The 13,017-nt window shown below is 43.2% G+C and overlaps 1 protein-coding gene across 3 annotated transcripts in view; it reads right to left on the bottom strand.

The window, feature by feature from the left end:
• The window catches only part of epn2 (epsin 2), a 26,690-nt gene extending 13,673 nt beyond the window's left edge, over positions 1-13,017 (bottom strand). For 2 of the 3 annotated variants that reach the window (XM_050068579.1, XM_050068580.1), the window contains exons 1-3: positions 12,820-13,016; positions 3,876-4,669; positions 1,382-1,536 (exon numbers count right to left, since the gene is read on the bottom strand). In XM_050068579.1, the coding sequence (XP_049924536.1) occupies positions 1,382-1,536; positions 3,876-4,306 (586 nt within the window). In that variant the 5' untranslated portion in view covers positions 4,307-4,669; positions 12,820-13,016. Of the gene's footprint in view, positions 1-1,381; positions 1,537-3,875; positions 4,670-12,819 lie in introns of all 3 variants that reach the window. The other variant, XM_050068577.1, reaches the window with a different exon arrangement.

Below are 13,017 nucleotides of genomic sequence, written 5' to 3'. Positions count from 1 at the left end.
AGGTGTGTATGCAGACTGACAAGGTAGAGACAAATTACAAATAACCTGTAATCACAAATTTGGAATTCATGACATCCAATTGCCTTAGGTCAAACATATTTCAGACCTTTCCATATACGTAGGAGACTAGGGGGTGGGGGGGCATGCTAGGTTAACACCAACAGTCCCACTTGCATGGCCGTTCATTCACACCCTGTCTGGACAACAATACTCGGAAAGTTCGCCTGGAATCCCAAAAATCCCCCCCTGGAAACGCCCACAGCGACAGCCCGGCCTCACTCCTATTGGCCGGTCTCTCCTTCAGTTTTCTCAACTGATGACTCAGCTGCTGGAGCTTCCGCCTCTGAGCCACACGTTCAAACATAACATACAGGAAGGAATGTGGGCCACAAAGTAAAAGATGAACGTGAGCTCCATGCAACATGTAGGATCCATGCAGGCTGAAACCATGTGTGTCAACAGACAGACACACATACACACACACACATCCATAGGCGCATACACACCTCAATCCTGCTGTGCACAAAGGACTGGGGGTCAGGGGATGAAAGGGAAAGAGGCCAAGGTTCACTCTTTCATTTCAACTTCTCCATTCTTTCTCTCCGTCCCTCTCTGCATTACCCCATTTCCTGACTGCCTGACTACGCCTCACCCACTCCATCTTTCTATCCATACATTTAAACTCTGCTTTTATTCTCTGTTAGAATAAGCTCGTGCAACTAGAAAAAAAGAGTACTAATAGAAACTCAAGAGCATCGATGACTTATCACAGAATATGTCACCAAGTATGAGGACTCCTAGCTTTGCATGATGAAGATACCAGACTAATTAATACAAAGTTAGAGGGCAGTAGTAATGTGCAGCCGTCGAAAAATATCCCCACACATGTCGCTGCACTCTTCATCAACAGAAAGACGTTCCCACTCTAGTCCCTCTTTTTATTCAAGGCTATCCAAGTCTGGTTTCCATTCACTTCCTTCTTTCCATCATATCTCTCTCTCAGTGCAATCTTCATCTATCCATGTCTCTCCTGTTGCAGTCTGTCTGTCACTGTGCATTTCTATATCTCTCCCTGTGTCTCTGGAGGAGTGAACGAATCACTGAAAAGACGAGCAGATTCCTCTGTCATGTGGATGATAGAAGCTAGGGGGGTGAACTCTGCTTCCTCTTCTGTCTGTGTGTGTGCTGAGGAATGCAACCCTACTGCGGGACTGCAAGCCAGAGACAGAGCAGGGGGAGGGGTAGGTTTCAGGATGTAGGCCAAAGTTACACCAACTGGGACACAATACAGTATAAGGGAATATTCTGTATTACATGTGTTGTTTTAACATACGGAATGAGCCCTGGGTGTGTTACAGCCTCTGTGGCGGCTAATACTTACAGCCATGGTAGGACGCAGGTGAGCCCTCTGATCTGCCGTACTCTTCGCTGTAGGAAGTGGAGAGGTTGGGTTGAGACGAGCCTCGGCCAAAACCCATCTGACTGTTCCCAGTGGACACCTGGGCCATACGCTCTTTGGTCTTCAAAGCCTGAGACCTAGTAAGACAAAAAAATACTATGATCAGTCATCTTGACTAAAGTTAAGGTTCTTATCATCCTTAGCGTGATGTTCAAAGGACAAAATAAGCATGAGGTATAAAAGGTTAATTGCTCTTTGGAGACCTAGCACACCAATTATGAGATTGAGTCTATTTCCAAAACCACCCTCATTCTAAAATGCCACAACATTATCATTAATTAGAGTTAAACATGCTGCCAACAACAAATGATGAAGCAACCCCCTTGGGCCAACTAGTGCTGGAAATGATGCAAAGCCCTGTTTTTTGTAAAAAATCATATCAGAAAACAGATGGATAAACAAAAAAGCAAACCATATACAGACATTTTCTGAAAACGGGTATTTTCCCATCCAAAAAAATCAGTCCATACAACTTTCGTTTTACAAAAACGACGTCAAACTCGTGCTGGAGTTAGCGTCTAACACAAGCCCTTTTTAGATAGGAATTGTGCAAATTTGCAGGAAAGCCCAATAAGTCTTCTTTCAGCATTGGCAGTATAAAAGCAAAACTGGGGAGTGCGGCAAAGTGCCGCCTACCTACTTTTGTTTATACAGAATGCGCCTTTTTTCGGGGCAATGGGGGGCATGAGCAAGTAACAAAACGTGTAGCTCAGCGTTTGACGTAAACAGTGACGTGGGAGGGAAGCCGCGGCTGGTCAGTCCTTCGGCGATTCTCTCGTAAGTCGGCCCGTTCTTCACCGTCCCCGTCATCTGACGGTTAATGGCCTCTTCGTTTGCGAGGGCAAGGAGGGCGCGCAATTCCTTGTCTCCCCAGTTGCTCATCTTAACAGTGTCTGTCAGGTTTGCGTTCCTCTCTTGCTACTAGCTGCATGCTAATTCCTGCTATCATCTGTTTCCTGTTTATCCACCACCAGTGGGTCGCACGTGCGGCGTCATCAACAGCTCCTCCCACAAGTCTTCAACAGCCCCTACCGTTGCGGAAGGCCGCCTCAGTCTGTTTAAACTAAAAGGGTTCCGCCAATATGACTACCCTCCGAGGCGGAAAATTGGGCACCTAGGATCAACTCGCCAATCCTGCTCTGTGTGTCTAAAAGCTTGCCTGCAAAACGGCCCAACATTCGCGGAAAATCTGGCAGTGTAAAAGGGGTTACAGTCTCCCCCTGTTGCAAAGGTAGTGCAGTGTTAACAGGTCAACATTACCCTTTTCAAAACACCTACTGGAGATCCAATAACCATTTATCCCCTTTGATATGAAGACAGAGAAGCTTACTCAAAAATACAAGTGATGCTCTGGACATGGGCAAGTTTTCCTTCCACTCCTCATCGATAACAATCCCACTTTCAAAATTGTACAACCATCTGCTACTTAAATTGGGCCTGTTCAAAAATTGTTGTTTCTGGTGGACTTCAAACCGCAGACGCTGAGGATGGCCATGTAACACTGGGCACAGTAGAGGCCTCCATTCATCCTTTTTCAGATGTAAGGTTGTCATTAGATAAAGCAGTGTTAACAAAATGTAAAAAAACTTGTCTCTAGCGCAAGCACATTACACTAAGCAACACCGGGCATGCGCAAATTGGGGAGATGATATCATTGTTTCCCCAAACGGTCTGTTTTACATGTCCACACTGATATATAGTAATGGAGAATAGATGCCATTTTGGTGACCTAAAAGTGTGTGGATAAGGGGCCAAAACATAGAAGAAAATATAAGTTCTCAAAAAGATCTGTGCATGTGTAGACAGGGCCTAAATTGAATCATACAGAAAATCAAATACAGTCACAGAAAGTCACTGAAGCAGGCAACTCATGTCCATAGTAGGTTTTCCTTAGGACTGTTCATCTGGAAAACACATCATCTGTGCCGCCATTTTTCAAGCGCTTGTTTGCACCTCGTATCAGTGAAAGAGATCCACTGTAAATGGCATAACAGTAGAGATATGGAGATATGGAGTAGCACGATACCCTGGGGATCAATCTTTGCTAAGCACCAACAGGTGTGGAAACACAGTGTCAGCTGTAATAAAATTGGACACACCAAAAGCACCAGTCATTGTATAGTAGAGGAAGCGGTGCCAGGGTCTGGTGTGGCGTCAGAGCCGTTTGGTCGACCTCGCTAGCTTTCGACACCACAGCTGAGAGCAGAGACAAGGGTGAATAAAGTCTAGTGCTTCAACGAACAGTGTGCTCCAAAACTTGTGATTCAAATTAATGTTTTTTAGGGAGCCCTTTTAAGGGACAAGGGCAAATGCAAAGTTCTGTCACTGTCACACCCAACACCCTGCAGAATCAGTGGACCCCTAAGGTTTTTAACTACTGTGTATCTGTTCCAAATTTGATTTACAAAGCTCTTACCTCTCTCCTTTGAGGCGGTCCTCGTCTTTCAGTAGGACCACAAGCTGCTTGCTCTTCTCCCTGACGTTGATGCCCTGGTCTTTGCCGTCTCTGTCGATGTACTGGAAGTCCTTCAGAGTCTGGATGGCGAAGATGTTCTCCTTGCACTGCAGCGCCACTCGCTCTGAGCCTGTCTTGATCAGGTAGTCGAGCAAAGTGAGCGCCTTGTAGACGTGGCGCCAGTTCTTGCCGTGGTCGTTGAGCCGCTTCCAGATCATGCTCATGATCTCGCTGAAGGCGACCACGTTGTAAGTGAGGTCGGCGATCTCGGACATGAGCGAAGACGACGGGCCCCAGGGGTCGTTGGAAGTGGCCTCTCTGACTTTCTTTTCGGCGTCAGAGTAGTTGTTCACCATGTTCTTCATCTGCCGGCGGATGGTGGACCTCGGCATGGTGGCGGTGGGGGTGGGACAGATGGGAAGAAATAAAATGCACGCTCTCACACAGGAGAGGAGATAGGACACCAATGATGTATGGGTAGAGAGTCTAACACACACCAAGAGCTTAAATGTGTGTGCGTGCTTCAGGTGAAGCTTGTGTTATGTATCCGTGCGACTGTGTCCTTTCTCAAGGCACGGCGGTGGCGTGGTGTATGTGTAAATCTTCTTGTGTGCAGGTGTGTGTTGTGTACGTGTGCGTGTTTGTTTATGAGGCTTCTCCAGGCCAGTGCAGTGTTCCTGAGTCCTCCAGAACAGCGTCTGTTAAAACCATCTCCACACACACAGTGCTGGCTGCACACATGACGACGCCATCACCTGGGACAGACAGACAAATAATCGGTTAGTGGAAGGAAGAGAAGAAAAAAGACATTTAGGATATGTAACAGAATAAAGACGGAAAAAACTGATGCATACTAAAAGAGCAAACACCTCAACACCTCCTTGTTATAATCAGTTTCTGAGTAACTCTCACACGTCTGAATACGCCAACAGCTTAGTATTTGTTACAGCACAATAACAACTTCACGTTTTAAACCATTGATCTTAACTGATCAAATTCCCCCTCCCTAAGCAGTCATCTTCAAAGCATACATCAAATTTAACCTACCTTTCATTAGAGAAACACTTCAGGAAAAAAAGTCCTTAATATTTTTGACACTTTCACATTACATGACAAGACAAACTACGAAACATCTGGTAAAGTCATGGGTCTTATCAGAGTTTCTTTCTTGAAGGTGTCGGCGTAATTCCGATTTCCACACCTAAACAATGAGATTGTGAAGATAATCTGTATTTATAGGAGCAGCTGTAGAGCCTTCCTTTATGAAACTAGACTAAACAATATGTTTCATACTTTCACGCTTAGATAAGCAATTTCCATGCACTTACACAGAGCCTGCCTCCTTCTTATTGAGGAGGGCCAGAGTGTTGTGACCAAGAATTGTGTTTCCACTTTTGTAATCGCACTCGAGTTTACAGTAATCTGACTCAATCGCAAATTACAAGGCAGGGTGATGAGAATGAATAATTTCAGGGCGGTATATGTGTGTGATGGAAAAGTTGCTCATTGGGTGGGCTGGGAGGACAAGACATGGGAGCAGAAAATGCAAGACGAAAGCAAACACAAGATTACTTGGAACGAATTAGAAGAGCCGTGCAATGAAAAGACAACATAAAAATAGTAATCAAAAATGCACAAACAATATTAAGATATAACTAGTGTCTCGTGGGATAATAATGTCCTAGTCACAGTGTTTCACTATCAAAAAGGTTTACAGTTCTACGTAGATAGTGAGTGACGTGATGATTTTCTAGTTACTGAGAAAAATTACATCTACATTTGTTGATTAATGTCACAAATTCTATGTTGTATTAGGTCTTACTCAGTTTTCAAGGCAGATCTGACAAACACACCGTCTGTTTGCAGGTGTACGAAATACACTACTTTACAAAAGGGCAACCTTGTAGAGACATGCAAGAAGTGCTGGGCAGTATACCGGTTCTTCAAGTATACTGGTTTCCTTCTTCCCCATGATATAAATTTGTCATATTTTGTCTTACCGGTGAATAAATGATACAACTGCTATAACTCTTCAATGCACATCTGAGGGCACTAGGGGCTACACATGCTGTGTAGAGTGGGAGAGGGGGACCCTATTAACTGCGTACCCTTCTTACGAATGTTTTTAACTTAATAATACAACATCTGATAACCCACACTTACTCTTTTTAACAAGGAAATACAGTGACGCACAACAAAATTACACTGCTGGGTAGAGAAAGCAAAGAGGTAAAGAAAGGTGTGAGAATGAAGAAAGAGACCAGAGATGCACCACAGGAACTTGTGCCCAAAAAAAGAGCTGTGTCTGCCGAGTGGAAGCTTTTTGTTTTTAAAAAATATGCCATTACGTTACTTTGTCGAGCCACTGTTGTTGCAGGCCCTGGTAACACTTGCAACTTATACCATCACCAAAGCAGAAAACTATGGCAAGCCGTTTTAACATTTAAACGCTAAGTTTGGCTATCCGGAAATTACCATTGTAGATATCAACAACATCATTTTGACTAGTCGTAATGTCATTGTAACTAGTATGCATTTTAATTGAAGATATCTATAACGTAATTCTGACTAGTCAAAACTACAGTTACAGATATCTGTAATTCAGTTTTGACTAGTAACATTCAAACTATTTTTGCCATTAATGTGCATGGGGTTTGTCATTATAAATATCTCCAAAGTAGTTGCGAATATCTGCAATTCTTATTGTGAATATCCGCAACTGAATTGGAGATATCTGTAATTCAGTTGCAGATATCTACAACGTCATTTTGACTAGTCATAATTCAAGTTGAAGATATCTACAACGTCATTCTATCTGAAACTTAATTCAAGATATCTAGAAAGGACCATGTAGATATCTTCAATTGATGATAATTAAAGATATCTTGAACTTGAATTATGACTAGTCAAAATTACGTTGTAGATATCTCAAACTGGAATTACAGATACCTACAATTCAGTTGCAGATATCCGCAAACCCTAGACACATGAATGGCAAAAGTAGTTTGAATCTTACTAGTCAAAACTGAATTACAGATATCTGTAATTAGGGTTTTGACTAGTCAAACTCTAATTACAGATATCTTGAATAAGAGTTTTGACTAGGCAAAATTATGTTGCAGTTATCAGTAATGAATATCCAGTCTAGCGATTAAATGTTAAAACGGCTTGCCATAGAAAACACGTTGGAATACCAAGAGAGTGTAAGACTACAGTCGTCAGATTCAAGGTCATCAGCAGCGCCAGTGAAACCAGAGGGTCAGACATAGCCTTAAGCGGCATTTGCTCAAGGCTCTAAATGTGACAGGAAAAGCAAGCAGTGGAGGGATATTATGAACGCAAAAACAATCCACCTATGCAAGGTCATGGTCCTGCTACAGACTGTCGAGAAAGACGGGTTCAGAGCAGAGCAATGACTGAAACGGTGGATTCGAGGTATGTCTTACTGGGGCAAAAATACTTCAGACCCGTGCAATCGAATATTTGCAAATTATCTCTATAAACACTAAAATACTTAAGGTATATAGATTTTTAGTGGCTTATCTATTAGTCCAATAACAAAATGTTTATACGCTGCAACTGGTTCATGCACTGATTCCTTCATATATTGTATCATTGTAGGGCCAAGCAAACGCAATAGTAATCAAAGACTTCAGTATAAAAATGACACTGAAATGTTTTTAGATTTAATGTAGTACTGACAGTGGAATAAGCCACTACGCCCAGTGATGAGAAAAGAAAAAATACCGTGATAAAACAGGAAACCACCAGAATCTTATAAAGTACTGTGATAATAATATTTGGGCACACCGCCCAGCACTATATGTAAATACCACACGGCAGCACAAAAGCAATCGCTATTTTTAGCAGAGCCGGATTTTAAGTTTTGCTAATTCAATTTCAGCATCATTCTTGAACAACTTAGATCTTAATGTGCCTTCATCTATGCTCTTTCCCATCACCGCAGTATTAACATTCAGTCAGTGTATCGCCACGAGAGACGCCAGCGCAATGAATGAGTAAAAATGTGTTTCCACCCTTTGGTGGGTGGCAGGGGAGATAAACCATTTCCAGTCTGACGATGACTACAGGAGTGACTGATGACTCCTCTGTCCTGTTTCTAACAGATCAGCGGCAGCCCAGCTACTGATCACTTCCTGACACATAAGAAAGTATGGAAAGTGTGTGGACACGCACAGCTGTGTGACCTAGACATCTCATTTCCATATTCAATGAAAATGTTACTTGAGTGTGGCCTTGTGTTTATCAAGTCGTGTCCTTATGTTTATGTGATACGGGGTGCTGAGAAAGAAAAGTCGATTCAATGAAATGTGATAGTGTAACACGGTTTGAGCTTAGATGCAAACTCGCCACAGCAGGATCTATATAACTTGATAATTTAGTGAGATTAGCAAAGAGACTGTTTTACTTTCATTTATGACACATTCACACACATTCACATCAGCTGCAAACTTACCAAATCTAATTTAATTCATTGTCTTTTCTGATGTTTTTTTTTACCACTGTTCCTCTGACTGCCACCCAGGGCTGTTCATCTAGACCTAAGATGACTTCTCGCATTCAGTAATCTGATCCCTGCACCAAGCGTGCACCAACATGCCCCACGACCTGCTGCTTGCATGAACAGAGGACGAGTGTTAAGTGATTAACAGTCATTGCAGACTCTGTGTTAAATGCAACAGTTCGATGTTTTAGTTAGCAAATGTAGCAAATGGCAATGTACATTTATTTATGCATGTGTATGCATTTGTTCCAGGAAGCTTCCTGCCTAGCAATGCTACGGAAAGACAGCTGGGAGGGACGAGGGTGAGGACACGAGGGGGAGTGTGAGTGTATGTGTTGGGGAAAGGGGTTAAGAAAACAACTTGGCACATCCCCTAAATTTACTAAACGCTGGTGAAATGTGATTCCTGTGGAGCATGCCCCCCTCCCAAGCGTTCCCTCGTCACCCTCCTGCACCCTGCATCCGCATGAATACAGCCCAGACCTAATGACACATCTGCTGCTATAATCACCTATTCACCCATGGCAGACAGGAAGAAGAGAGGAGAGTCTGTCTTGTCCATCCCAGCCCCCCCCAAACACCCCGGAACAACCCCCACCAGAAGACACCGCTGGCCCGCCTTCCTTCAGCCCCTCTGTGCTTAGATCATTCGAGCCCCAAGGCCCAGAAGAGACGGCATACAAAACTTGTATGTGTGTGTCTGTGTGAAATACACAGGCTATTCATGTGTCAGTGCAGGTTCATCATGTCTGAATGACTGAGCCCGTCATTCTTGTCAAACTGCCACTATGCCTCGTCCTTGGAAGAACAGAGGGATAACCATAAAAATCATTTAGTCCAGGGTCTACTTCTTGCAGCTTCAGATGAACTCACACACCTATTATGAGCAGCCACGCTTTCGGTCTCCTCTCCTCTCTCTGCCTGTCATTGTCTGACTCACACACGGAGGTTAAAGGAAATTTGAGAAGAAATTAACAAAATTACACAAATAACGGCATTTACTCAATGGCAGTCCAGCTCCCTCATTTAAAATAATACTCTTTAAAATCCAATCAGTAGTCGTGCTCCTGGATTGGATTACTTGTATACCTGTATGAATATTTGCAATGCAGACTGCCTATCGTCAATACTGGATTGATATTGGATTACATTCAACATTATAGATTTTCTCTACATCCTCTACCACTATTTCCATTTTGTGTTTTGCTTTGGCTGCCTTTGCTGCCACAGAGCTGTCACATTTGTGTAGAAATCTTTGACTATCAATGCATAGGATGGACAGAAGCATGGCATCAGCAGAAAACTGACAGTGCCCTGCAACAACATAAAAATTTGGGCTCATTCCAAAGCCAGCCAGAGTTTTTTGAATGGATGAGAGCAGAGAAACTACCTTGTAAATATAGCCTACGTCATGGAAAACAGTAACCACATGACCTCCAACGTGGACTAGGAAAACACGGTGGCATGCAACATGCAAAGTCAGAAAATTCAAATTTCGCCTTCCTGTGGTGTCCCGTTTTAACCAAATAAGATACTGGTGAATCAACTCACAACATTATCAGATCTGTGCCTTATGCCACAGCTAAAAATAACTGCAAGATAATTTGATAGTGTGATGTTTACATTTTAAAAATGAATTTAAAAAACAGCTACAGAAAAAAAGGGCAATTACTATAAAATGCCTGTGGAAACTTTTACTGTACATGAAAAACAAGTGATCTAGCAAAGCCATTTCCTGTGCAAACCCAAGGCTATTAGGCTAAGTGAAGGCTGGGACACAGTGTCATGTTGCGTCATGTCATTAGGGTACAACATATGCATAGTAAAGTCTGGTCTCCTAAAAGCAATTCCATACAAGGCATAGATCTGATAATAATGTCACTGGTTCATTCATCAGTATCATATAGTAAAACAGTCCTCACACAATTATTTCAAGTATATAATGTATGGAACAGACTGACATACCCACGAAGTGCTCTGGTGGTGCTTATCAACTTGCTTAAATGTAAATCAATTCCTTTGGCAGAGGAGACATCAAGACTCAATTGCAGGATCGTTACTGGGGTTGATCAGACCGTGTTTAATGGATCACATCAACAATAAAAAGTCTGATAACTTTCCGGTAGTGTTTGATGCTTCCAGTATGACAGCCATCAAATATGCCAGATCACACTTAAAGTTAAAACACTGAGCATGGTGAATGAATGACCTACACATGAACTGCAGAGCACACAAAAAGTAGATGACACGGCAATGTCAAAAACTATACAAATAATTAGCTCAGGGTCTGTGTCACCAACCGCTCTACATCAAAGTACTTGGACATGAGTCAGGAAAACATGATTGACGTCTATAACAGAAGCACATCGGTGGAGAAGCATAAATCTGGCTTAGCAGAGGACTCACAGCAGTTGTTGCTGTGCTGATTTCAAAGTGTTGCCAGTACAGAAAAAAACAGAGTAGAGACTGAGGAAAGGAAGGCATAGTGTGTGTGGGACAATGTCATGACCTACAGATATTTGCCAGGAACATCCCAATACGAAACTAAATATCAACCACAAAGAAAGTGGAGAGAGAGCAGTCTGATTGCTAGGATACAACCAGCCTCTCACGGGTGTGTGTGTGTGTGCGCCAGTGTCTGGGTGTGTCTTGGCAAACCCCAGGTAAACTGTGATTAGCAACAAGGGTTGAGAGCAGTACACCAAGAACAGGTCTGCCTTGCCAGGCCTAAACAACAAGTGTAAAGCTGATCTGGAGATAGAGGGCTTGCACAACCGAGTGCCTGTGTGTGACAATATCTAGCATGACACCGAGTTACCCAGCTGGTTCCTTCACCACCTTCATTTCGACTCAATCTCAGTGTAACCACAAGCAGCATACACCCGTAATTAATCTTAAACCACTCAGCTACTCAAGGATTAAGTTCCTTCAAGCCAAACTAACAATCGTATCAAGTCTAACCCAAGGAAAATCCAACCACTACAACGTGTTTCAAAAGCCTTTAATGTGACTGTGAGTGTGTATGAGTTGTGATGAGCATCAAGCCTGAAGCAGGGAGGAGAAGTCACCTTCTGATCGGCATGTCACCCCGCCTTTTGTCCTCCCTGGCCGGCTGTGAGACAAAGCCAAGTCAGGGAAGGGAGGAGGACGGTGATGATGCATCTGTCACCCACTGTGACTGACTGATCATCCTGACAATAGACAAAGCCCTGCCCCTCTCTGAGGCCACGTTTATATGTGCAGCTCTGAATACAAAGCTCACATCCGAACACCACTGTACCCCACAAAATAACCAAACCTTACCACCGATCAGTGTCTTGAGGTGTTGACGCCTGCCTACCTACCATCGGGGTTAGCCGATTGGAAACGGAGCGAGTAAACAGACAGCGCCCACACCGTGAAGAATTTCCCTAAAATCGCAAATAAGCACGTCAAGTTTTGCCTTGATGACTCACAACAGCATGATCTAACTCAGCAGTCGCCTCTTTCAAAGCATGCTTAACTGGTGGAGGAAATAATAATGAAGCCGCTCTTAAAAAACGGGAAGAAAGGGAACAAATCACAGCGTTTCATTGAACTGATGTGATTGATAGCACTAAGCTAAAGTAGCGTACGCTGCCTCAAACACATTCCCGATGTATTTACCTGTTTGAATTGCGGGATAAACCTGAGTGTAACAGACACCTAACTTTAAGAAACGTCACTTGAATACATTGGGTGGAATAACTAGCCCGTTTGCGACTCACAGTCACCGCTAACGTTAGCAAGTTGAGCAAACTTGCGGCAAGTAGTTGTCACTAGCTAGCAAAATAAGCTAGCTAACATCGGTAACTTGCTTACGCTGGTTTAGTTAGTCAACTCAGGTGATTGGAAAAGTGTGTATCCCGACTACATTTTTATTTCCAGTATGTTATGACCCACTCTGTTTGCCATTGAGATTGATATTAGTGACTGTAGACACAATCACTGACCAACGGTCGTTTCCAATACGAGATCAAAACTTGCCCTGGGAAAAAAAAGTTGGATCAAAGCTAGCAAAGCTTATGTTACGTTAGCAAGCGGCAGACCTGCTCTCTCCCGTAATTCGGCTAAAAAAAACAACTGTTGCACACACAGCATCTATATTTAACACAAAGCTTACATTTTTTTGGATTCACAGTCACTTCCATACCTAACTGATAAATACACGAGCATTCCGGCCAGCTCCTAAACGTATTTATATGCTAAGACATCCAACTAGCATGCTAAGCTAGTTAGCATTCCTTCAAGCTAGCAGCCAAGACGGGTGCTCGGTGGAGACATCACCAGAGCAAACTGGATTACAGGACACCCTGGAAAAACAAAACAACTCGACTGTCTTGAAAGCCGACGTGAACTTACCATCTTTTTTGGGCCACGTCAGGTTCAATTGTTAGTCCAGGGATATAAAACCATAAACTAGTTGCGCGAATTCCAAGGAAAAAAATCAAAATAGAGTACTTATTTCGGCGTTCAGGGAGCTTGTTGCGCCTCCGCCTAGCTATGTGTTGCTAATGCTAAGCCAGCTAAAGCCAGGCTACACGTATCTCCTCCTCCAGA

Source organism: Epinephelus moara, chromosome 18 (assembly GCF_006386435.1).
Source record: "Epinephelus moara isolate mb chromosome 18, YSFRI_EMoa_1.0, whole genome shotgun sequence".
NCBI classification, from domain to species: Eukaryota; Metazoa; Chordata; class Actinopteri; order Perciformes; family Serranidae; genus Epinephelus; species Epinephelus moara.
The sequence above is the reverse complement of the archived record's forward strand: the minus strand, read 5'-3'. Positions and strand labels throughout refer to the sequence as shown.